A 26,504-nucleotide genomic window follows, 5' to 3' on the forward strand; every position below is an offset into this window, starting at 1 on the left:
CAAAATCCTGAATCCAGTTTCCCCCCGTCTCTACCACCCGGAACACCTAGCCACAGACCCTCAGCCTCTCAGTTACCCCCTCCCCCCGCAAAGCCTGCCTCACCGCCGCCGTATTCATACAAAAGTCCGTAGCTCAGAACACCAGCCCCTTTCGCAATTTCGGAAACTCCTCCCCAACCCCACTTCACGTTTAGCGATTCCTCCCCACCAGACTCCCAATCCCTTGGCAGGTTCCACGTCTCCTCCTCTTCAGCCCCCGGACCGGCTCTGGGACGCACAAGCTTAGGTCCCCAAACTCCTCCGCTCTGAAGAACCCCAAGCCAAAGTCACGCCGGAACAAGGGCCCACACTCCTTGGGCGCAGTGACACTCGCAGAAATTTCCGGGGTGTAGCTAAGTGCAGGCTGTGAAGAAGCAAAGCGACCTTCGAACGATGCGTCCACTGCGTTCCCTGCCCCAGCAACGTCTCCCAGAAGGGTCGGCGGTGCGTTCCATCTTCCCTTGCAAACTACCCTCTTCCTGAGCCTGTCCAGCTGCTGGGGCTAGTGCGGCAGATAAGGGAACGACGCCCCTGGAACGCGCCACGGCCCGAGGCTGAGCCGCGCTCCACGAGGCCTCCGGGGCGCCGTTCAGTGAGGGGGCGCAATCGTTTGGCTGGGCCTCGGTTAACTCCGACAGGAATCCGGACAGGAAACCTGACGCTAGAGAAGCTTCTTGTCCACCTTAGGTACGTCTCAGACTGCATTTCCCAGAGGACGCCTCGGCGTAACGTGATTCTCGCGGTAATTCAGCCTGAAAGTCACGCGCTGGCGGGACCCTTAGGTCTACGCCAGCAACTGTTACAGCGCCGTGGAGGAGCGGGCTGCCGCTTCCGGAGCTCCGAAGGCCTGAGGTGAGGAACCCGAGGAGGGGGCGGGGCCGGGGCCGGAGCCTCGGCTTTGTACCGCGGAGGTTTGATTCAAATTGTGATTTGTTTTCCTGTGGTGGTATGTGTTGACCGATCGTGTGGTTGTGACTTGCTGTTCCAGTGATTACCGTGTGCAGCACAGTCTGGGAGCCTTGACTGCTGATGTGACTGGACAGTACCGTGTCTGTGTGTGTGTGTGTGTGTGTGTGTGTGTGTGTGTGTGGTGAGGAACCCGAGGAGGGGGCGGGGCCGGGGCCGGAGCCTCGGCTTTGTACCGCGGAGGTTTGATTCAAATTGTGATTTCTTTTCCTGTGGTGGTATGTGTTGACTGATCGTGTGGTTGTGACTTGCTGTTCCAGTGATTACCGTGTGCAGCACAGTCTGGGAGCCTTGACTGCTGATGTGACTGGACAGTACCGTGTCTGTGTGTGTGTGTGTGTGTGTGTGTGTGGTTAGGGCCCACGTGTGCGGCTTTGTATGTGCTGGTGTGGGGAGCTTTAGTGGATGTGATACAGTGATACCACGGTTCTCGAACGCCTTGACTTTCGACCAAATCGGTATTCGACCAGGAGATTCGAGAAACTTTTGTCTTGGAATCCGAACAGATATTTGGAACTCGAACTTCCGAGATGAGCCGAGTTGAGCCGAATAGCATTCATTCGGCCCAGCGCACCTTGCTTGCGTCATCAGTGTGAGTGCAGAGAGTCACGCTTTGTGGAGAGAGTCACGCTTTGTGGAGAGAGTCACGCTTTACACTGAATTTAACCCTTAGACATGGGTCCAAAGAAAGCCAGAAGTGGTAATGCAGACAAAGGTAAGCGGAAAGCTGTGAGAACAACTATTGAGCTGAAGAAAGAAATCATTGCCAAATATGAACAGGGCACACGTGTTTCGGATCTGTCTGCTGAGTATGGCGTGCCAAAATCAACCATCTCTACTTTCCTTAAGAATAAAGCTGTTATAAAGGCTGCCAATGTTGCCAAAGGTATAACGCTGATAACTAAGCAAAGGCCTCAGATAATGGAGGAAATGGAGAAGCTGCTCCTTATTTTCATTAAAGAAAAAGAGTTAGCAGGTGACAGCATCAATGAGGTCGTTATTTGTGAGAAAGCACTACAAATATTCAGTGATCTGAACAAAGAAACACCTGGTACAAGTGGTGAAGGTGCTTTCACGTTTAAAGCCAGCAGAGGTTGGTTTGAGAATTTCAGACGTAGAAGTGGCATACATTGCGTCACTAGGCATGGGGAAGCAGCTTGTGCAAACCAGGAGGCTGCTAATAACTTCATTAAAGAATTTAGTGACTATGTCAAGGCAGAAGGGTTTGTTCCTGAGCAGGTGTTCAACTGCGATGAGACCGGATTATTCTGGAAAAAAATGCCAGCCAACACCTACATAACCAAAGAGGAGAAAGCGCTACCAGGGCACAAGCCTATGAAAGATAGGCTTACTCTTTTGTTTTGTGCAAATGCAAGTGGTGATTGCAAGGTAAAACCCTTGCTTGTCTACCATTCAGACAATCCCAGGCCATTCAAAAGGCACAATGTAATGAAGAGTAAATTGGCTGTGATGTGGTGGTCTAACACCAAAGCTTGGGTTACCAGACAATTCTTTACAGAGTGGGTGCGTGAAGTTTTTGCACCTCGAGTGAAGGAATACCTGGCAGAAAAAAAATTGCCTTTAAAATGTCTATTAGTGATGGACAATGCTCCTGCTCACCCCCCAGCTTTAGAGGAAGATCTAGTTGATGACTATAGCTTCATCAAAGTAAAATTCTTACCCCCCAACACAACCCCTATTCTGCAACCCATGGACCAACAGGTCATATCCAATTTCAAGAAATTGTACACAAAGGCCCTCTTCCGGAAGTGCTTTGAAGTGACAAATGACACACAGTTAACTCTGAGGGAATTTTGGAAAGAACACTTCAACATCCTAAATTGTGTAAACTTGATTGACACTGCTTGGAGTAATGTCACTCATCGCACATTGTATGCGGCATGGCGAAAACTATGGCCTGAAAGGGACGGTGAGGGTTTAGAAGCTGAGTCAGCTCCTGTCGTTGATGAAGATGTTGCTGTAGTTGATGATATTGTGGCCATAGGAAAGACCATGGGCCTTGACATTCAACAAGATGACATCAACGAACTTGTGGAAGGTCACGCTGCTGAGTTAACCACCGAGGAACTGATGCACCTACAACAACAGCAGCAGAAGGATATGGTGGAAGAAATTTCTTCTGAGGAAGAGGAGAGAGTGGAGGATATTTCTAGTGGCCTTATTCATGAAATGTGTGCAAAATGGGCAGAAATCGCAAACTTTGTTGAACAACATCACCCTGATAAAGTGGTAGCAAATAGAGCAGTTAACATTTTTAATGACAATGTTATGTCCACTTTCCGCAAAATTTCTGAAAGGAGAAAAAAACAGCAAACAATTGAAAAATTCTTCCGTAAAGAAATCAGACAAGTAACTGCAGAGAAAGATTCTGATTCTCCTCAGCAAAAGATACTGTACAGAGAACAGAAACACCCGAAGAGCAGTTACCCTCTGTTTTTATTGAAGAGGACTCCCCTTCAAGACAATAAAGGTTGGTACAGGTACAGTAAATGAAACACAATTTACTGTACTTTACAGTACATTTTATTTTATTTTTTTTAATACATACTGTACACTTTTATTTCTTGTTGAGACTTATGTTTTTCTACATATTATATACAAATTAGGCCAGTAAATAGGCATTTTCTGGGGCTTGGAACGAATTAATCCAGTTTCCATTATTTCCTATTGGGTTTCATTGCTTCGGTTCTCGAACAATTTGGTTCTCGAACGTCCTCCTGGAACGAATTATGTTCGAGAACCGAGGTATCACTGTATAGGGTTTGTCCCCGTAGGGATGTGTGATTGTGTGGCCGTGTGCTGTAGAGTGCATGTGGGGGTACCTGCTAATACTGTGTGGTTTTTATCTGTGGTTAGTGTGATTGTGACTGTGCGACCACGTACAGGTACTTTTGACCGTGCGATACTTGTGACCCGGTGAGGCCCTGGGTATGCGGCGCTCTTAGTCTGGTTGTGAGTTACCTCTAGCTTTATGTTCCCATAGCGGTGATGTGATTTGCAGGACTGGATAAATGTATGAGGTGTTTTTCACTTATGTATAACCCTGTAAGCAGTATACTGTAGTTTTCTCTGGTTTCTAAACTTTATATGAATGTTGTCCTTTATCTTTTATTTTAGCTTATTTGTACAACTATGTTTATGAGAATCTGCCATGTTAGATATAATAGAGGTTCCTTTTTCTTTGCTATATTGTATTCCTCCTTTGATCCACTATTACTAATCCTTTCTAGTAATGATGAACATTTATCTCTAGTTTGTTTGTTTTACTCTATAAACAGTGCTGTGCAAGCATTCTTTTGCATAAGGTATCCGTGCATGAGTTTATCTATCTACCAATGGGATTGCTGGGTTGTATGATATCTTCCATTTTATTAAATAATGCCAAAATATTTACCAAAGTGGGTGCACAAATTTATACTTGCACAGCAGTGTTTGAAGCATTTCGTTGCTCTATATCCCCCAAACATGGTTCTGATAAGTTTTTAAAACATTTTTATGAGTTATAGCATATATATATAGTAAAGTGCACAAAAGTTGAGTATACAGGTGTATAACAATTTCCTAGATCAATATAAAGAACTTTGCCAGCATGCCCAGAAGATTCTCTCATACCCCTTCCCAGTTATTTTTCTAATCAGAAACCTATCCCTATTATTTAGTTTTATTATATAGCATGTACTTTTTTATGCCTGGCTTCTTTTGTTCTACCTTATGTCTGAGATTCATTCATGTTGTTGAGTGTAATCATACTTAGTGCTCATTATATTTGGAGATATATTGCAATTTAGTAATTGATTACATTGTTGATGGACATTTGATAGTTTCCAGATTTGGGCTATTACAAATTAATTAGTGGCGGGTACCAGATTTCTCCTAGGTAAAATTACTGTTTTTCCCTTTTTAATTAGTAATTTGTGGGTAGATGCTTTGAGACTATTCAAAAATATTTCTCATCAGACTTTCACCCATTAAATTTAACATTCATTGGTAATTCTTGTCTGTAATAATTATTACTGTGATGTTTGCCTAGTGGTGATTTTCTCTTTCCCTCATTCCTTCTACATTTATTAATTTAAGTTCTACTGTAAGGAAGAACTGTTCCTTATTTCTCATGTGTTTATTTGATTATTTATTTATGAACTTGTGGACATTTATTTTCTTCTATGGGTGTTAATTCATTATTGTTATATATTTTATTGCTAAATTGTCCCAGGTTTGGCCATTAAAAACTCCTTCAAGTTGACTCCTCTGTCCTTTCAACATGCCATCAGTCTTTGAGCACTTTCTTACTTTCTGGCACTAAGATGTTCCAGGCTTACTTGTATTTTTCCTTCCAGCAGCCCTGGATTCAGCAATTTTCAAAGGAGCCCTGGTTTCTTTTATTGCAGAATAGATTTTTACTTATTTATTTTTCTTTATTGATTTTAGAGAGAAAGGAAGGGAGAGGAAGAGAAAGATAGAAACATCGATGAAAGAGAACATCGATTGGCCACCTCCTACATGCCCCCCACTGGGGATTTGGCCCACAACCTAGGCATGTGCCCTGACTAGGAATCGAACCATCAATCTCTTGGTGCATGGCTCAACCCCTGAGCCACACCGGCCGGATGCAAAATAGATTTTTAAACCAAGCTCTGGGCACTAGGTATGGTGGCAACCTGGGTGTAATTGCTGTAGTGTTTGTCAGTGGACAGAGCCAGAAAGTATACAATTGTGTATATGCACATCTGTATCTATCTATCTATCTATCTATCTATCTATCTATCTATCTACCTACCTATATACATTAAAAAGCCACTAGTTTATACTTTCACTTCTAACCCAGTACCATAGGATTCTGTCAAGAACTATGAAATGTAGGAGATTTTACCCTTCCTATAATTTAACAAGTTAGCTTGCCAGTTTCACCAATGCTGGCAGGAGACATGTGACTTCCAGGTCAGAAATGAAAGACAGTTATTGCTCATAGCAGTAGCCAGAGTATCAACATTTTCTTGCACTGGCTCACTTGCACCTCTAGGGTGATGCAAATATATAGGTATTTGTGTGCTATCATGAATTTAGAGAACCTGAATCTTATGTAATGGGCAGTGAACATACCTGCCCTTTGTTCTGAAGAGGGAATATCTCTGTCTTTCAAGGCTATTCACTACATAAACATCTTGGAGAAATAGAAAAAAATATATAGCACTTAATACTTCTGATGGCAAGATATGCAGAAACATGCAAGACCGAAGGAGAATTGTTTCCCATCAAATCTGGCCATTTCCTTATATGCAACTCCTTTCTCCAACATTGAGAAACCTGTTTATAGTGTCAGTCTTTTTAAAATCCTACCCTAGAATACATGTAAAGTAGTTTCAGAATTGCTAACTCATATAAAAATACAAATTTACTAACTATAGTAAAATATTTGTGTGCAACTTTTTTTTTTTTTTTATCCTCACCCAAGGACATTTTTCCATTTTTTGTTCAGATAGAGTGGGAGGGAGGGAGAGAGAGAGAGAAACATCGATGTGAAAGGGACACATCGAGTGGCTGCCACCCGTACAACCCAACCAGGGCCGGGGGACAAACTGCAACAGAGATATATGCCCTTAGCGGGAACCGAACCCGGGTCTCTCTGGACTGCAGGCTGACGCTTTAACCGCTGAGCCAAACCGGCAACTTTTTTCTTTTAACCTTACAGTATATAGTCAAAAACTGTTTCCAGTTTTGTTCTTTTCTTTGCCACCCTCTTCAGTGTAGTTTTGTTGATCATTTTTCATACGTTTAGCTTTGTGTGCGTTGCACTTTGAGTTCCCCCACATCCTGGTTGATTGTTGCATGTCACAATATTTTGCGTATGAAAACATTAATGTTGTTCCTGCCTACTCCCTGTACATAATCAACCTCATTAGTTTCTGCTTTATCCTTCTGCTATTTCTTTTGCACAAACGAACAGGGACATGTATTCTTTTGAATGACTGTTTTGTTTTTGTTTTTGTTTTTTTTTAATCCTCACCCGAGGACATTTTTCCATTTTCCATTTTTGTTCAGGTAGAGTGGAAAGGAGAGAGAGGAAGAAAGAGAGAGAGAGAGAAACATCAACGTGAAAGGGACACATCGAGTGGCTGCCTCCCACACAACCCCAACCCGGGTCGGGGACAAACTGCAATTGAGACACATGCCCTCAGTGGGAGCTAAACCCGGGACCACAGGCCAACGTTCTAACCGCTGAGCCAAACTGGCCAGGGCTAGAACTGTTTTTGTTTTTTTGTTTTTTTTAAATTAAATCTTCACTGAAGATATTTTTCCATTTATCTTCAGATAGAGTGAGAGGGTAAGAAAGAGAGAAAGTTTGATGTGAGAGAGGGACATCGACCGGCTGCCTCCCGCACAACCCCAACCAGGGCTGGGGACCGAATCACAACTGAGGTACGTGCCCTTGACCTGAATTGAACCCGAGACTCTGGTCTGCAGGCTGATGCTCTAACCGGCCAGGGCCAGAACTTTTTATTGAAAACACCGTCCTTGCCCATCTGAATTACAAGGAGCTTTTATCATAAATCAGATGATATTATATATGTGGCTCTTTTCAGACTGTATTCTATTTTATTATTTGTTCTTTGTTAGTGCCACTGTCTTAAAATCTGTGGTATTAATTCTCCAACTTTTTTCCTACTTTTTCAACACAGTCTTGGCTTTCAATTTCCTATAATGTTAGAATTAACTTGTCAATTCTCACCAAAGAAGCATAGTATAACTATTCTTGCTGGAATTTTGTTTGTGAATCTATATTAATTTGGGGAGAACTGACATTTTATTGATATTTAATCTTTCAACTAAGAAATGTGATACACGTCTACATTTGTTAAGGTCTTTAATTTCAACAATTTCTAGTTTTCATATGTATGCCTGGGTATTTGATACTTATTGTTGAAACTGTAAATGGTATTTAATATTTATAATCTTCCAATTGTTTACTGCTGGAAGTATAGTTGCTTTTTATGTATTATCCTTATATCTAGCATCTATAAAACACGTACAGATGTTATTTATCAAGTTGAGGAAGTTATTTTTCATTAGGGATGAATTTAGACAAATGTATTTTCTGTTCTATCAAGAGGATCATATGATTTTCTTCTATTAAATATATCAGTATGGTAAACTATGTTGATTTTCAAATGTCAAACCAACCTTTCCTTCCTAAAGTAAATCCTGCTTGGCCATAGTATATTAAACTTTTTTATTTTTATTTTATTGGGTTAAATTTGCTAATACCACATAGAATTTCTGTTGTGTATGTTCATGAGAAATAGTGGCCCATATTTTCTTTTATTCTAATGTCTTTGTTAAGTTTTTTGGTGTCAGGCTTCTGTTAGTCTCATGTAATGAGTTGGGATGAATTCCCTGTGTTTCTCTATTTACTACACGTAAGAATAAAGTTATTCCTTAAATTTGGAAGAATTCACTGGTGAAGTTATCTGGGCCTAAAATGTTCTTGATGAGAATATTTTAAATTATGGAATCAATTTAACTTTTTAGATATTTTGTTGTTTTTTTGTTTGTTTTGTCAGTTTGAGCATGTTTTAAGGAATTTGTCTATTTTATCTAAGCTTTCACACTTAACATAAAATTATTAGTATTCTCTTATTATCTTTTTTAGTGTCTATGGCATCTATAGTGATGTTACCTTTTTCATTCCTGATATTGTTCATTTGTGTAGTAACCCTCTCTTTTTTCCATCAGTACTCTTGGGAATGTTTTTTTCCTTCCTTTGGATACTTTCAAGATTTTTTTGTTTCTCTTTAGTTTTCAACAATTTGGCTATACTTGGTTGTGGATTTTTTTGTTTGTTTTGTGTGTTTGTTTTACTTTCCATTTAATTATTTTTTGTTGTTTGTTTCTTTATTGATTTGAGAGAGAGGAAGTGAGAGGGAGAGAGATAGAACCATCGATGACAGACAACACTGATTGGCCGCCTCCTTCATGCTCCCCACTGAGGATCAGGCCCACAACCTGGGCATGTGCCCTAACTGGGAATCGAACCTGCGATCGATTGGTGCATGGGTCGATGCTCATCCACTGAGCCACACCAGCTGGGTGCTTTCCATTTTATTTATTATTATTCAGATTTGCTGTGCTTCTTGAAACTCCTGTTGAAACGTTTGATTATTTAATTTATTAAATATTAATTCCTCTCCAATCTCTTTTCTCCTTCCGAAATGCCATTTACATGTATGGTAACTCTTTTGACTGTGTCTCATATGTCTTTTATATTAATTTCTGTTCTTTTTTTTTTTTTTGTCTGCACTTCATGTGGATATATTTTATTACTTGTTCTTGAGTTCAGTAATCCTTTTTTCTATGTGTCTGGTTTCAGATTAAAACTATGCAATGACTTTTTAATTTCTTAATCTGCTGATCTAAATAGTTAATTTGATTCTTTTTTTTATAGATTTCCATTCTATTTAATTTCTTCATCTTATACATTTTCCTATCATTTTTCCTTGGTTGTCTTTAACATTTAATTATAGCTATTTTAAATTATTTGTTAGCCAACTCCAATATCTGAATTGTCTGTGGTTCTGCTCCAATTTTCTGTTTTTAATCTTCTTGCATTTAATTGTATGATAGATATTGTATCTAAAACAACTGTGGGGGCCAAGGCCAGCCACTATCTACTTTTAGCCTTCTCATTAGAAAAGAAAAATTAAACTGCTTTACAGGTCTGTGTTAGTAACAGACAGATACAGTTCCTAGTATATGGGAAATTTTCAGGTTAATGTAGGAAATAATTTAAAACATACTGTAAGAGAAGTAATAATCTTTTTATTAATAAACCTAAGTTAGTTACTCGGTTTCAAGGGACATGCTTCTCTGTAGTGATATCTTTTTAAAAAAATTTTTTATATGTTTTTATTGATTTTTTAGAAAGAGAGGAAGGGAGGGAGAGCTAGAAACATCAGTGTGAGAGAAACATCTATTTGCCGCCTCCTGCACACCCCTTTCTGGGTGTCAAGCCCATAACCTGGGCACGTGCTCCAACTGGGGATCGAACCGGGACCTCTCGGTCCATGGGTTGACACTCAATCCACTGAGCCACAGCGACCGAGCTGTAGTGGTATCTTTTTATAATGCTCCATGCCCCAGGTGTGATCATTTTGCAAGCATATTATATTATCTTGGCCACAGAGATGTTTGGCTTTAAAAAGGAAAAGCAAATCCCCCAGATGCAAGAATTCAGCCTGTGAGGATACCCCATAGGGGCAAAGATAAAGAGGTTTAGGAATGTGACAAAGGTAGAAGGAGGTATTGAAGTAAGAATGTTTCCTGCTCATTCCACTTGGAAGGTACAGCACTCAAGGATATCCCTTTAGCCCTGGCCGGTTTGGCTCAGCGGTTAAAGCGTCGGCCTGCGGTCCTGAGAGACCCGGGTTCGGTTCCCGCTAAGGGCGCATACCTCGGTTGCAGTTTGTCCCCGGCCCTGGTCGGTCGTGCGGGTGGCAGCCACTCGATGTGTTCCTTTCACATCGATGTTTCTCTCTCTCTCTGTTCCTCTCTCTCCCTCCCACTCTACCTGAACAAAAAATGGAAAAATGTCCTCGGGTGAGGATAAAAAAAAAAAAAAAAAGGATATCCCTTTAACCAGGGAAAGGTTAGGAGGAGAGACCAGAAAGGGAGATATAAAGTGAGGAGTATGGGAGAAAGAAGTTTGTTTCCAAATCTTTCTGGATTACTATTGATTCTTTATATTTAGTACAATGCCTGGTATACAGGCTATGTGGTTGGTAAAAGAATACTAGGGGCTTAATAAATAGTAATGATAATATTAAAAGGAGTGCTTTCAGATTTTAGGGAAAAGACATGGATTCTTTTGGTTTTAATTTCCTGGAATATGTATATACCCGGGGGAATACAGTGAGTAGCCATTAAATAATTGATGGCATGGTACTACTTCCTAGGTGTTTAGTTTTACATAAAATTATTGATAAATTGTTTAATGATCAAGGAGCTTTGCGCATAGAGAGAAATACTCACTGCCCTTTATTCTTTTATAATGCTCTGTTTATTATATTTCTACATCTAATAAGCAAAAAAAAATTTTTTTCCTTAAGAGCTTAAAAATAAATCACAAATCAGTTACTGTTTTGTTTTGTTGTTTTAATTGATTTTTAGAGAGAGAGGAAGGGAGAGGGAGAGAGAGATAGAAACATTGATGAGAGAGAACATTGATTGGACGCCTCCTGTATGCCCCACACTGGGGATCAGGCCCACAACCTAGGCATGTCCCCTGACTGGGAATCGAACCGGCAACCTCTAGGTGCATGGATCGATGCTGAACCACTGAGCCACACCAGCTGGGCCAGTTATTCTTCTTAAACAATTTAGACTTATATTAGTATTTTAGTATAACTATTCTTTTGGACATTTTAAACATCTTTGTTGTTATTAATCCTCTCCCAAGGATGTTTTTCCACTAATTTTTAGATAGAGTGGAAAGAAGGGAGGGGAAGAGAGAGAAACATGGACCTGAGAAAGACACATCAATTGGTTGCCTATCACATGACCCTGACTGGGGCCAGGGATCGAACCTGCAACCCAGGTACGTGTCCTTGACCGGGAATCAAACCTGTGACCCTTCGGTCCATGGGCCAATGCTCCAACCACTGAGCCAGACTGGCCAGGGCTATTTTAAACATCTTAAGAAGCACATAGAATATATATACATGATTATTAAAATTATTATTTCATCTATATAAAGTCAGAAGCTATACTAAAGCATCAGCGATGTGGGTGTAGTCAGTTTCTACATAATTTCTATATTCTTCCTTCCTGTTATTATGCTAATTTTAATATCTTGCTAAAATTTCAATAATATTACCTCTCTTTTCCCTGGATTTCAGTTATCTTAAGGCAAGACTCTTAAGGCAGGAATAGAGGATCTGGTTTATCAATCAGTTGTTTCTTCCTCAGGACCTGGGACCTGATTATACACCCCAAGGTCATTGAAACCTAGTTTGACCAATATACATCCAAGCCAAAATGATTGTGACCAACTTTTAGGAATTAATCATTCAAAATTCATATGTTGGTAAAAAGATATGTTCAGAGATTTTTTTTTCTTTCTTTTTTTTTTTTTTGTGGTATATGCCCCTAGCGGGAACCGAACCTGAGACTCTCTGGTCCGCAGGCCAACACTCAACCGCTGAGCCAAACTGGCAAGGGCTGTACAGAGATCTTTAGGACAACATTATTATAGTGAAAGACTGGAAACAACCCAAATGATTATCAGTAGCAGATTGGTGAAAATATATCCATTGAATGATATACAGTTTAGCTAAGATAATTATGTAACTTAGTATGTACTAGTTGGGATCCAGTCCAAGATACATTAAGTTAAAATAGCAAATATGTATAACTATATATAGTATTTAATGATTATTAAATATTAAATATGCTACAATTTATTTAAAGAAGTGATATCTTTGGGTGTATGTGTAAATATATTCTCCAAACCATATCAGGCTGTTCAGATCTATCCTGCTCTAGTCAAAGCCTGAGGTTTCTGGAGTTGGGGATAATTAAATAGTTATCCCATATTTCTCACTAATAACCCCTCAAGTGTTTGTGTGGAGTGAACAGAGGGGAAATGATCATTTTTGAAACAATAAGGCAAGTGAGATCTTATGTAGCTTCTTTTGCCTCCCCCAGCTCTTGTCTTTTTCCAAAAGAGAAGTCCAGAGGACAACTGGTCCTTTTCTGCGAATATCAAAGCCATGGCTCAGGTGAGATGCTGTGTTGTTTTTGTTTTTTGCTCAAATGAAGTAATTTTTATCCCTAGTACATGTAAATATTTGCTTTCCTTATCTTGATGCTTTTTGGTGTTTAAAAAACAAAAACAAAAAACTTTCAGACAGTTTAGTTATAAGCAATAACAAAGTTCTTTTACCTTTGCTCTAAAGAAAAAGATCTCTAATAAGCCAATTCAAATATTTCTTTTTTTTAGATAGTTATAGAAAAAAGAAGTGGTTCAGTAATCATTGTTGGAAAAAAGAAAAGAATGTCTTTACACTTTTGCAGATAAGTATTAGAGGGACAATGGTTGGATAACAAGTTTCTCTGAAGAGGTGTCAATTAGATGAAAGTTTATCAGAAAATTCCTTATGAATTTCATCAAGAAGCCTTACTTGTTTCCACAAAGAGATTATGAATTATATAATGTAAAAAAGGTCTGACTGAGACCAAGTTTGGAAAAAAAAAAAGTTTTACACTGGTTAACATGGTCCCCCTTCAGGAAACTGACCCCTATTTTCTAAACAATCAAGTGCCCCCCCTCCAACCAGTTCTCCCTTCTTTTAGACAATGTTTACAAACTCCTTTTGTAAGTACTTCAGCATCTTCTATCTTAGACTTCTGCCAGAAATCTTGATTCATTTGTTAATGAGTCTAATTTGCTTGGACAGTGATTTAAAAGAACGAAAATGAGTAGTTAAGGACACCTCATAGAGAAAAGCCCTGATCATTTCCTAGGTTTTCCAATGAGAAAATATGTGGAATAAGGTTTTGTTTGATTCTAGTTTTAATAATGGAATGATCTCCTCCATCAATTTCCTGTAGTTGAACAGTGGGTGGGGTTATAAGTAAGATTGGGCTAATGTTGGGGAGATCTTTAAAGATCACCTATAGTCTCAATGTCTGAAAGCAAAAGAAAAGTTATTATTTATATCCATATAACAGAATATTATTCAGTGGAAAACATGCTTATGAAAAGAATTTGTTATAACAAGGAATAGCTCTTATTATATAATAGTGTGACATTAGAATGGCTCAGTCTTGAATTATATGCAAATTTAATTTTCTAAGGTAAAATATTTTTAAAAGTCATTGTACATATGTATACAAGTGAAATAGTAGTACTCCAGTCTTATCACCAAGTCCCACTCCTAAAAGGTGGCTGCCTTTTTAAATTAAATTTAAATTTAAATTTAATTTTTTTAAATACAGTTGATTTTCAATGTTATTTTATATTAGTTTCAGGTGTACAGCAAAGTGGTTAGACAATCATATAATTTACATAGTGATCCCCCATGGTATTTCAGATGCCCACCTGGCACCATACATAGTTATTATAATATTATTGACTATATTCCCTATACTGTATTTTACATCCCTGTGACTTTTGTAATTGCCAATTTGTACTTCTTAATCCCTTCATCTTTTTTAAAAATATATTTTTATTGATTTTTTTTTTAGAGAGAGAGAAAAAACATTGATATGAGAGAGAAACATCGATTGGCTGCCTCCTGCTGGGGATCAAGCCCGCAACCCAGGTGTGTACCCTGACTGGGAATTGAGCAGGGACCTCTCAGTCCATGTGATGATGCTCAATCCACTGAGCCACACCAGCTGGGCTTAATCCCTTCATCTTTTTCACCCAGCCCGTCAACTTCTTTCCTTCCTCAACTCTTGAATGTGGTTTAATTGCTATCTTTTGATTAATCAATTTTACTTATTATCTCTTGACTTACTGCAGAGTGAAAGGGATATTGTCCTCTTGTATTGCACCTTTCATTTCCTCTGATTCTGTTATTAATTATATTATAATTTTTGGTTAACTTAATAGTGTATGGAATATTAGTACTGTAAATATCACTCACTGCTGAGCTAGTGCAGATTTATTCTATTACAGCTTTTCATTTTTCCTGAGGTTAATTTTTTCCACACATTTGCTTAGTTATCCATGTATTTTTATCTAAAATCTCCGGAATCACTGTCACATGCCAATTAATATATTTTCCATCTGATCAAACACATTCCTTTTGAACATGGAGACTTTCATCTCTGTTCCCTTATTAGTCCTGCTTTCTTCTAGTCTGGTTTCTCTCTAGGCCTGCTGCAGTTTTCCCGGGACTGCCCTTTTCCTGTTTCCTGGGATTTCCTTCACTTTTTCTGTGTTAATTTACCTGTTTCTTGAATCTCATGTCCTCCTCTTTTCTGGTTTACTCCTTATTTTGGTGGAACACATCATCTGGTAGTTTTCTAAGAAATTGTGCTTGTGTCCTTTTTTGTTTAGGAATGTCTTTTTTCAATCCTTACAACAGAATGACAGTTTGGTTATAGACTTCATGGTCAGAATTTCTTTTTTCCATAAGAATATTGAAGACTTGTTCTTATTTCTTATTTTTCATAGTGTTGTAAAGAACCCCATTGCCTCTCTGATTATTGATGTCTTTTATAAGATCTACTCTTCTCTGGATGCTTTTAATATCTTCTCTTTATTCCTTCTTCTGAAATTTTACTTTTAGTATTTGGAAAAAGAAGAGAGAGAAAGCACATTTGTATTGCATGACAAGTATTGTGTAAAGCATTTGTATATACTATTTCTTTTAATTAGGAAACTCCTCTTACTAGACTTTATACCTTCCCAGACTTATGTAGATAGTGGAAGTATCCCAGTATACACAGGCAGTTTTGTCTGGAGGAAACATAATGGCATAGAAGCTCATTGATTCAGTCATGCTTTTTGTTTACAGTCCTCTACTTGTATCCCAGACATTCAGCCCCTCTCTATATGCTTGCTATTTTTTACTTCTTCTACCTTTATTTATTTTCTTCTCTCTTTCCTTCACAAAATCACTTTAAAAAAAATTAATCAAGTCATATACATGATTGTTGTTCCAGGAGTCAGTGATGTTCAGTGATGTGTCCATAGACTTCTCTCAGGAGGAGTGGGAATGCCTGAATGATGATCAGAGAGATTTATACAGAGATGTGATGTTGGAGAATTACAACAACCTGGTTTCAATGGGTAAGGACTTCTGTCCATATTAATTCAGATTCTGCCCTCAGATGGTCTGCTTCCTTCAGGGTGAAATACTCACCTACCTTTCAAGTAACCAGTTAGATTTCTAATCCAGTTCCCAGAGGAATGTTTTTAATATTATAAAGTGAGAAAGAAGAAGCTGTGTTGAGCTATGGAGAAAGTTTCAAATCCTCAGTATGTTTCATAAATCTGATATACTTTTCTTTAATTCTTTCCTAATGAAGGAACTGGATTTGAATTCTGGGACATTCTTATAAACATGTCTCGTTACTTCTTTTATAAGCAGGACATTCTATTTCTAAACCAGATGTGATCTCCTTCTTGGAGCAGGGGAAGGAGCCCTGGTTGGTTGACAGAGAAGTAACAGGAGGCCAGTGTCCAGGTAAGTGAGGCATGGCAGTATTGACCCAGTTGTTCAGTGGAGAGGCTGTACCTTTGAGATGCTCTCTGGGAAGTTTCTCATAAAAGCTTTAGGCCTGTTGTATAAAAGTAAGCCTTTTCAGTATGAACTTTCAAGTGACCTCACCTTTTTGCCTTACTGAACACACTGCCTGTTCTTTTCCTTTTACACTTCTCTTCTAATTTTAACCAGCTGGTGCCCTCTTCCACCCTCTCTAATGACATTATTTTATGTCCATATTTTGGGTCTAGTTTCTTATCAGCTTCTCATCCTCTTTTGTATTAGCCTTTTAAAAAAGCATCACTGTCTCCTGAAATATATTCTTTTCTACATAGCCAAAAACTTAGAGGTTTTTAGATATAGTAGTTCATATACTTATTGATTCAGTCATACTTTTCATGAACACTTACTGATTTTCTAATTTACTCTCTAGGTGCTGGAGATAATTAAAAAAGAAATAAGCAGTTATAGAATTTATAGCATAGTAGGGGTTTTAGAACATGTCTATATATAACTTTTACAAAGTAGAACCACGGAAAGAGGATAAAATAGGGAGCTCAGCAGAAAGTGAGGGCTAAAGATGTAGAAGAAGAGTTGATCCATATAGAAGTTATAGGAGATTTAAGCATGCATGTCTTTAGATAGAATATTGGAAATAAAGGGTCTGTGCCTCCATTGAGAACTTAGAGCTGGCAAAAATAAAGAAATTTGGTATGAAGGAGGAAAAATAGGATAGCACATCATTCAGTATATGTTTGTTGAGTACCCATTGTACACCCAGCACTGTTCTTAACACTGAGGTTAGAGTAGTGAATAGAACATGCAAAAACTTTATTCTCAGAGCTTACCCTCCAGGGCAGGGATAGACACACAAATAAATGAATATATAATATATCAAGTAATAGTAAGTGCTAAAAAGAAAAGCAAAGTGGAGAGAGGGAATAGAGGATGCTATTTTATGTGACATGGTAAAAGACACTTTTTCCATTAAGGTGACATTTGTGCAGAGACCTGAAGAAGTACAGCAGTACTTCCGGTGTATTTTTCAATCTGAGGACTCATCTTTTTTTGGTGATAGGAAGTCCTTAGCAGTCATCTCCTCAAATATTATCTTGCTACCATTTCCTTTTTCTCTCAAGCTCCTGTTAAACAGACATTAGAACATCTGGATCATCTCCAGAGTCTTTTATTCTTCATCTGTTTTTCCATTTATACTGTTTTACATAGAATTCCATGGCTTAATTTGTGTTGATTCACTAATATAATCTTTAATTATGAGTTTTTGGCTCTTCAGCCTATCCATTAAGTTTTTTATTTAAAAAAATAATAGTATAGTTATTTATAAAATCTAGTTACAAACACAGTAGGATACATATAACATAATTAACATAAAATTATAAGATAACATGAAAATCTCTAGGTTTGCACATATAATAGATTTGTTAGGAAATACACCTAGGAATATAATCACTGGGTCTTGGCATACATGCTCATTCAGCTTTACTAGATAATGCCAAACTATTTTTCAAGTGTTTGTCTCACCTTATCTTCCTGTACTGTAAGATTCTTTTCATTTTCTTAACAATCTGATTGATTAGTATAAAATCTTATTTCACTACTTTAAATGACTTGTAGGTATTACTTCTTATATATATTCTGGATACTAATTTTTGGTCAGTGACATGTCTTATAGACATCTTTAGTTGTAGCTTCTTTATTTACTTTCTTTATGATATCTTTTGATGAATAGTAATTCTCTATTACTATGGTTAAATTATATATTTAGTAAATTATATATAGTTTATAAAAAATTATACTTTTTTTCTATGTGCTTCACACCTTTGGGGGTCTTAAGAAACCTTTCCCTAGCCCAATTTTCTTGTCTTTAATATTTTGACTTTCTTATTAAAGTCCTATTAATGTAACTAGAATTAATTTTTATGAAAAGCGTGAAATAGAGATCAGTTGTAATTGTTTCCTATATAGAAAACAAATTATCTATGCCCCACTGAATAAAAAGTCTGTTTTTCACTGATCCACTGTGTTTCTTCTGTCATATATTAAAATTCTATGTGTACATAGTTCTCTCGTTCACTTGGCTTTTTTTTTATCTATTCCTGTTCTAATTACTCTTGCTTTTATAAAACATTCTGATCTCTGGTAGGACAGATCCCTCCACCTTTCTCTTCAGAGTTGTGTGGTTATACTTCTCTTTTTGGTCTTCCATATGAACTTTAAAATGACGTGAAGTAAAGTTTCATAAAAAATACTGAATTTTTAAAATATCCATTCATCATAAAATCTGTCAACAAAGTGGGTATATAGGAAACATACCTCAACATAATAAAGGCCACATATGGCAAGCCCACAGCTAACATTATACTCAATGGCAAAAGCTGAAAGCTATTTCCTAAGATGAGGAACAAGACAAGGATTCTTGCCATTTTTGTTTAATATAGTACTGGAAGTCTTAACCAGAACAATTAGGCAAGAAAAAGAAATGAAAGGCATCCAAATTGAAAAGGAAGTAGTAAAACTGTTTCTGTTGACTGATGACATGATATTGTATGTAGAAAACCCTAAAGATTTCTACCAAAACAACCCAAACTAGTAGAAGTAATAAATGAGTTCAGTAAAATTACAGGATAAAAAAATCAATATACAAAAAATCAGTTGTATTTTTATACACTCACAACAAACACTCAGAGAAATTTCAAAATAATTTCATTTACAATTGCATCAAAAAGAATAAAATACCTAGGAATAAATATAACCACTGAAAACTGTAAGACACTGATGACAGAAATGGAAGAATTCACAAAGAAATGGAAAGATGTTTTGTGCTCATGGATTGGAAGAATTAGTATTGTTAAAATGTCCATACTACCCAAACCAATCTACAGATTCAGTGTAATCCCTATCAGAATTCCAGTGGCAACTTTGAGAGAAATAGAAACAATCCTAAAATTTGTATGAAACCACAAATGACTGAATAGCCAAAACAGTTCTGAGAAAGAAGAAGGAGACATCATGCTTTCTGATTTCAAGTTACAGTGGACTTTTGAACAATATGTTTGAACTGCATGGGTTCACTTAAAGGTTTAAGTGCACCCATTTAGTTCAAACCCATGCTGTTCAAAGGTCAATTGCATTTCTGAACCATGTTTCGGAATTCACATAGGTGAAGGGCTGACATAAATTATATGCAGATTTTTAACTTTTCGGGTGGTCAGCACCCCTAACCCCTGTGTTGTTCAGGGCTCAACTGTATATTACAAAACTAGAGTAATCAAAACAGTATGGTATTGGAATAAAAACACATAAATAGTTAATACATTTATTAAAAAGGAGCCAAGAGCCCTGGCCGGTTTGGCTCAGCGGTTGGAGCGTCGGCCTGCGGTACAGAGAGACCCGGGTTCGGTTCCCGCTAAGGGCATGTACCTCGGTTGCAGTTTGTCCCCGGCCCTGGTTGGTCGTGCGGGTGGCAGCCACTCGATGTGTCCCTTCACATCGATGTTTCTCTCTCTCTCTCTTCCTCTCTCTCCCTCCCGCTCTGTCTGAACAAAAAATGGGAAAATGTCCTCGGGTGAGGATAAAAAATAAATAAATAAAATAAAATAAAATAAAATAAAAAGGAGCCAAGAATATACACTGGAGAAAGGACAGTCTTCTTAATAAATGGTGTTGGGAAAACTTCACTAACATGCAAAAGAATGAAACTGGACCACTATCTTACATCATACATAGAAAATCAACTCAAAATCGATTAAATACTTAAACAAAAGATCTAAAACCATAAAACTCCTAGAAGAAAATATAGGCATAAGCTCCTTGACAGCCTTGGATTTTTTGGATTTGACGCCAAAAGCAAAGGCAACAAGTGGGACTAAAAAGCAAGCTAAAAATCATCTGCACAGCAAAGGAAACTCAAGAAGATGAAAAGGCAATCTATGGAATGGGAGAAAATATTTGCAAATCATATATCTGATAATATATAAAATATATATATCTAAAAAATATGTACAAACCCCATATAACTCAATAGCAGAAAATCAATACAATTAAAAGACAGACGACATAAAAAAAATAAATGGAAACTTTAGAACTGAAAAATACAATGGCCAAAATTTTAATAAATTACTCACTGGATAGACTCAATAGGAGATTGGAGATAATGGAGGGAAACTAGTGAACTTAAAGGTAGATCAGAATTAATTAGCCAACTTGAATAACAGAACAAAAGAATCAGAACATAAAAAGAATACAATTTCAAGGACATGTGGGACAGTAACAAAGGTTTAACATTTTTGTTATTAAAGTCCCAGAAGGAGAGGAGAAAGTTCAGGACTGAAAAAACTATTTGAAGAAATAGTAGTTTACCAAAATTGGTGAAAGATATACCAATTCAAGAAGCTCAACCACTCTAAACAGAATAAACCCAAAGGAACTATGCCCAGACATCTCATAATCAAATTACTGAAATGGATGATGATTAAGAGCCACAGAAAAATAATACATTCATTATAGGAAACAGATTTGAATGGATTTCACTTCATAAATCATGTAGGCCAGAAGAAAGTGGAACAGTATTTTATTGTACAGAAGAACTATCAACCCAGAATTCTATATCCAGCAAAAATTTGTCAGGAATGAAGGTGAAAACAAGGAAAGCAATATTACAGATGTACATGGCAACTGTCTCCAGCCTACAGTTCATGTAGAGCTAGCCAGTAGTTAGGACAGTGACTAATGAGAGACGCTATACCCTGTCTCAAAGGGGTAAGCTGAACATTGTTTACAAGCAGTGTCTCTTGGATTTAAATATGGAGACTCTTGGATTATAGATATGTAACATTTATTTTGTCAGTGAAATTACTAGTGTTTTTCCAACATATGGTCTATTTTCTAAAACTTGTTAAAAATAACTGAATTAATTACAAAAACAGTCCTATTAATTATAAGCAAATTTTGGTTAAAAGTATTTAAAAATTAACAGAGTGTTCATTTGCACGTATGATATACAGAACAGAAATTTTGTTGATTAAATCTAAAGTCCTTTAAATTGAGGTCTGCAAAATCAAGGTTTACTCTAATAAAATAAGCTTGGCTGCAAGATTCTGGGAGTTTACTGGATGGATATAGTAGGCTGGGGAATCAGCCTACTGTATGAGGTAGGTTTGAGAATCTGAGGTCTGCCTATTTTGCTCAGAGTTTCAAGTAATCTCCCTGCTTGCAGCCCCTCATGCATCTTACTTTTCAAAGGTACCTAATGATTACAACTCTTGAAAATATCTGGGATTCTATAGTAGGACCAGTCTGCACCATCGGTTTCAGTTTTTTTTGTTTGTTACATCATTTATTACTATTCCATCTACTCTCTAGCTTCCAAAATCTTTTTGCTGCTCCTTCTCCTGTTCTCTTTGTCCTGATGGAGTTTCTTCTTTCTTTTTTCTTTTTTAATCCTCACCCGAGGACATTTTTTGATATTTTGTTCAGATAGAGTGGGAGAGAGAGAGAGAGAGAAACATCGACGTGAAAGGGACACATCAAGTGGTTGCCACCCACACGACCCAACCAGGGCCGGGGACAGACTGCAACTGAGGTACGTGCCCTTAGCGGGAACTGAACCCGGGTCTCTCCGGACCACAGGCCAACACTCTAACCACTGAGCAAAACCGGCCAGGGCATGGAGTTTCTTCTTACATTTAATTTTATTATTATCACTTATTTTGATTTCATGAAGGAGAAGTAACAAATGCGTATATTCAATGTGTCATGTTTGAAAAGAGTATGTCCTTTTTTTTTCTAGAGGAATTTTTAATATTTTTTTTATTATTAGGGAGTATACATGCTAATTGAATCAGTCAATAAATATTTGTTGATCTTCTAATATGTTCAAGAGACTGTGCTCAGCGTTAAATACACATTGATGAAGATAGACATTTTTCTTGCCTTCATAAAACTTAAGACTTATTGAGGGGGAAAGATATTAAATGAACCTAAAGAAGTATATAATTACAAATTATGAAAATCCTGTTAAGGAAGAGAACAGAGAGCTAAAACAGTAATTACAAGGAAGGTATAATTTGGTATTGGGATCAGGGAAGATCTAAAAAAAAAGTATGACCTTTAAGAAGAGATTTGGAAGATGAGCAATAGTGATCAAGGCCAACAGTGAAAGAAAATACCTTCTTGATATGAGGAACAGTACCTGGAAAGACTTTAAGAGGAACTAAGAGCTGGGAGTATTTGAAGAATTGCAAAATAAGGCCAGTGTGAATGGAGCTTAGAAACCAAAAGGGAGCATAGTATGAGATTTGGTTGAAAAGGCAGGCAAGAACCAGATCATTCAGAACTTTTTAGACCATGTTCAGAAGCTCAGCTTTTATTGTAAAAGCAATATCAAGGGAATCCACTGAAGAATTTCAAGCAGAGCAGTGGCAGGCAATGCCGTTCTAATGATGTAGATTCAAGATTGTACTCCTCAAGTGGGAAAACTAGGTAGGGAGCTATTTCAGTAATTCGAGGTAGAGAAATTTCATATTAGGTAATAAAGGTAGAGGGAAGAGTTTCAAACTACATTTAGGAGCAAAATTAGACAGTATTTGCTGAGTCATTATATGAGGGGAAGAGGAAGATGATGGTACTAGAATGATTTTCAATTCTCTGGTTTGAGGTTTCCTTCTGGGCCCATATATGCTCTTCAAAATACTTCACTTGCCTAACATTCTCATGTTTGTATAGAAACTATTTCATAATATTATCTTTCAAATACAAAACAGTTATTTTATACTAAATACTTGTCTATATTATTCCCAATCCTCACAGTGATTGTAATCGTTAGTTATCATTCCTATGTTATAGACAGAGAACTGGGGGCTCAGAAAGATGAACTAATTTGCCTATGAAACCGATGCTTATAATTAACAGAGTTTGAGTTTAAAACTTATATAACTAACTCTTATACCTCTGATCTTTCAATAGTAATACACTACCTTCCATTATCTTCTCTTTTCTTCTCTTTGAACCTACAAATGCCCTTCCTGTCAGTTGGTCAGCATCACTACAGTGCTTGTACATATGTTAAGTCCTTCTAAGATCAGCATCACAGAATTCCAAGGCAAATCATGTTTTCATCAAACCCCATATTATCTAGCCCCAAAAGAATTCTTCCTATCTACCACTCATGTGAGATTCATTCAACAGTTGACTTTTCTTAAGCTGTTCTCCCATTTGGATTGTTTCTTTATCATTTCTTTATCATTGTTAAAGAGACCCTGGGTCTCCAGTTACTGAATCTAGAAAGGCATTATTAAATAGGACTTTCAGCAATGATGGAAATGTTCTATATTTATGATTTCCTGCATGGTAGCCACTAGCATCATTTAGCTATTGAACACTGGAGACGTGAACAGTGCCAACTGAATTCGAATTTTTGTTTAATTTTAATTATGTTCAATTTAAATAGATAATATGCTAGTAGGTACTGTAATGGACAACACAGATCTAACCAGGGGCTAGCAAACTTTTTCTTAAGGGGTCAGATTGTAAATATTTTAGGCTTGCCATCAATGTGTTTTCTGTTGCAACTACTCCTGCCATTGTAGCTCAGAAGTAGCCATAGACAATACATAAATAAATAGTGTGGCTGTGTTCCAGTAAAACTTTACTCATAAAAATTATTACAGTGCTACAGGCATAGATTGCCAACCCCTTAGAATTTTTCCTTTGACATATTAATTTAATCCTCTCAACTCTAAGTAGATATGATTATTTCCCTTACTTTATACTTTATGCTGTGTCATGCTCTTATATGTATATGTGGTGTGTGTGTGTGTGTGTGTGTGTTTAGAGTCATCCTATAATAAAGGAGATAGGACTAGTTATCTGTATATTTAGCAAGCTCCCCTACATAATTCCAATCTTTAGCAGTGTTTGGGAACCAATGGCTTACTTTCTGCCCTCATCTTACCATGTGATGTCTCCTCACTTTTCTTGTCCATTTTTTAAAACTGTGGTTTAATTCTTCCATTTAAATTGAAGTTTTATTTCTTTCAAACAAGAAAAATGTGAGTGATTCCTTTCATATTTTCTTTCAGTCCTGGGATCAAGATGTGAAACCAAGAAATTATTTCTGAAGAAGGAAATTAATGAAATAGAGTCAGCCCAGTGGGAAATAATGGGAAGACTTACAAGACATGACCTTCAGTGCTCTAGTTTCAGAGATGATTGGGAATGTAATGACCACTTTGAGAAACAACATGGCTCTCAGGAGGGACATTTCAATAAACCAGAATACACCCATGAAGGCGTGCCCACTTTTAGTCAGCATCCATCTTTTACATTACAGCAAATCAGTCATAATAAAGAGAAATACTGTACACCTAAGGATTATAGGAAAACCTTTAGACATGATTCACAGCTTACTACACATCAGATCATTCATACAGTTGAAAAACCCTATGAATGTAAAGAATGTGGAAAGTCTTTTAGACATCCTTCAAGACTCCGTCATCATCAGAAAATTTATACTGGCAAGAAACCCTTTGAATGTAAGGAATGTGGAAAAACCTTTATTTATGGCTCAGACCTTACTCGACATCAGAGAATTCACACAGGTGAGAAGCCCTATGAATGTAAGGAATGTGGAAAGGCCTTCAGTAGTGGCTCAAACTTCACTAGACATCAGAGAATTCACACTGGTGAGAAGCCCTATGAATGTAAAGAATGTGGGAAGGCCTTTAGTAGTGGCTCAAACTTTACTCAACATCAGAGAATTCATACGGGAGAGAAACCCTATGAATGTAAGGAATGTGGCAATGCCTTTAGTCAGAGCTCACAACTTATTAAACATCAGAGAATCCATACAGGTGAGAAACCCTATGAATGCAAGGAATGTGAAAAGGCTTTTCGTTCTGGTTCAGACCTTACTCGACACCAGAGAATCCATACTGGCGAGAAACCCTATGAATGTAAGATATGTGGGAAAGCCTATTCTCAGAGTTCACAACTTATTGGTCATCACAGAATTCATACTGGTGAGAAACCCTATGAATATAGGGAATGTGGGAAGACCTTTAATTATGGCTCACAACTTATTCACCATCAAAATTTGTACTGGTGATAAACCATAGAATATATGAAATGTGTGGGAAGCCTTTTAATTACAACTCAAAACTATTCAACATCAGAAAATTATCTTGATGATAATCTTTCTAAATACAGTAATGTATAAACATGTTATTTGTTGACTATAGTTTACTCCACCCAAGAAAAATGTAGGAAAAACACCCCACAAATAAAATACATTTTGGAAGCTCTTCAGTAAAATTTGTATTTCTCTTGACATCAGATCTTTCAAACTAGGAAATATTGACAATGACAGAACTTTTGACACCTTTATAACCTTAAACATCAAGAATTCGTGCTGAAATGTAATCCTGTGATTTTCATTTTCTCCCTCCCCTCCCCAATTTGTCTATAGTTGCTATATTCTTAATCTTTTAATTCATCTTAAATTTATATGACTGTAAGGACCATTTGTACACATCATGGTTTGTAAAATACCTTCATTTTTAAAATACCTTTAATACAGAAGTGACCTCTTATTTTTGAAAATACATTTTGCTCTTTATAAAATTTAGGCTTTCTTACTGTAAAAACATTCATGAACAACTTTGCACTCAGTAAATAGAGATCTTTTAATGGCTTAATTAACGGTGTTTTCTTGTGTTGCTGTAATACCATGTTATTAAATCCCTTTTTTATAGACATCATTTCTTCCAGAGTTTTTGCCATTATACACAGTGCCCTGATGGACATTATCCCTTTGCATATCTTTTATCGTGTCTTTTCTTTTAACTGCAGAAATAATGCATGATATATTTTCCTTATAAAGATTTAAACATTACAAATAAGACAAACATACCCTTGACCACTATCCTTGTACCCATTTTTCTTCCCAAAGAATAGTTATCTGTTTAGTATTTATCCTTCCTGGGAAGTTTTTGTTTGTTTGTTTTTTTATACATGTCTCAGTAGAAATTACAAAATGGCGAAAATTATAATACCTACCTCATAATTTTGTGTAAGTATCAAGACAAAGTGTTTAGAATGGTGCATGTCATAATAAATAGATACTGAATGTTAGCCACTGTTATTTATATTCATTGTTGTCATTAATATTATTTGTTGAAAGACAACTGTTTCTGAAGACCTTACTCAACATCAGGCAAGATATGTAATTGAAGGATGACCCATTGAGAGTAA

General features: G+C 37.1%; 2 protein-coding genes across 2 annotated transcripts; both read left to right on the plus strand.

Moving 5' to 3' along the window:
- Positions 1-432: 432 nt before the first annotated feature.
- On the plus strand, positions 433-3,519 carry LOC118638951 (tigger transposable element-derived protein 1-like). The gene is made up of 3 exons (XM_036275090.1): positions 433-483; positions 533-891; positions 2,148-3,519. The coding sequence occupies exons 1-3, from the start codon at positions 433-435 to the stop codon at positions 3,517-3,519; spliced, it is 1,782 nt and encodes a 593-aa protein (XP_036130983.1).
- Positions 810-25,768, plus strand: LOC118638622 (zinc finger protein 566). Its single transcript, XM_036274685.1, has 5 exons — positions 810-891; positions 12,724-12,797; positions 15,694-15,820; positions 16,122-16,217; positions 24,335-25,768. The coding sequence occupies exons 2-5, from the start codon at positions 12,789-12,791 to the stop codon at positions 25,357-25,359; spliced, it is 1,257 nt and encodes a 418-aa protein (XP_036130578.1). The 5' UTR covers positions 810-891; positions 12,724-12,788; the 3' UTR covers positions 25,360-25,768.
- The last annotated feature ends 736 nt before the right edge of the window (positions 25,769-26,504 follow it).

The sequence above is a fragment of the Molossus molossus genome, unplaced genomic scaffold (assembly GCF_014108415.1).
Source record: "Molossus molossus isolate mMolMol1 unplaced genomic scaffold, mMolMol1.p scaffold_m16_p_21, whole genome shotgun sequence".
Taxonomy (NCBI): domain Eukaryota; kingdom Metazoa; phylum Chordata; class Mammalia; order Chiroptera; family Molossidae; genus Molossus; species Molossus molossus.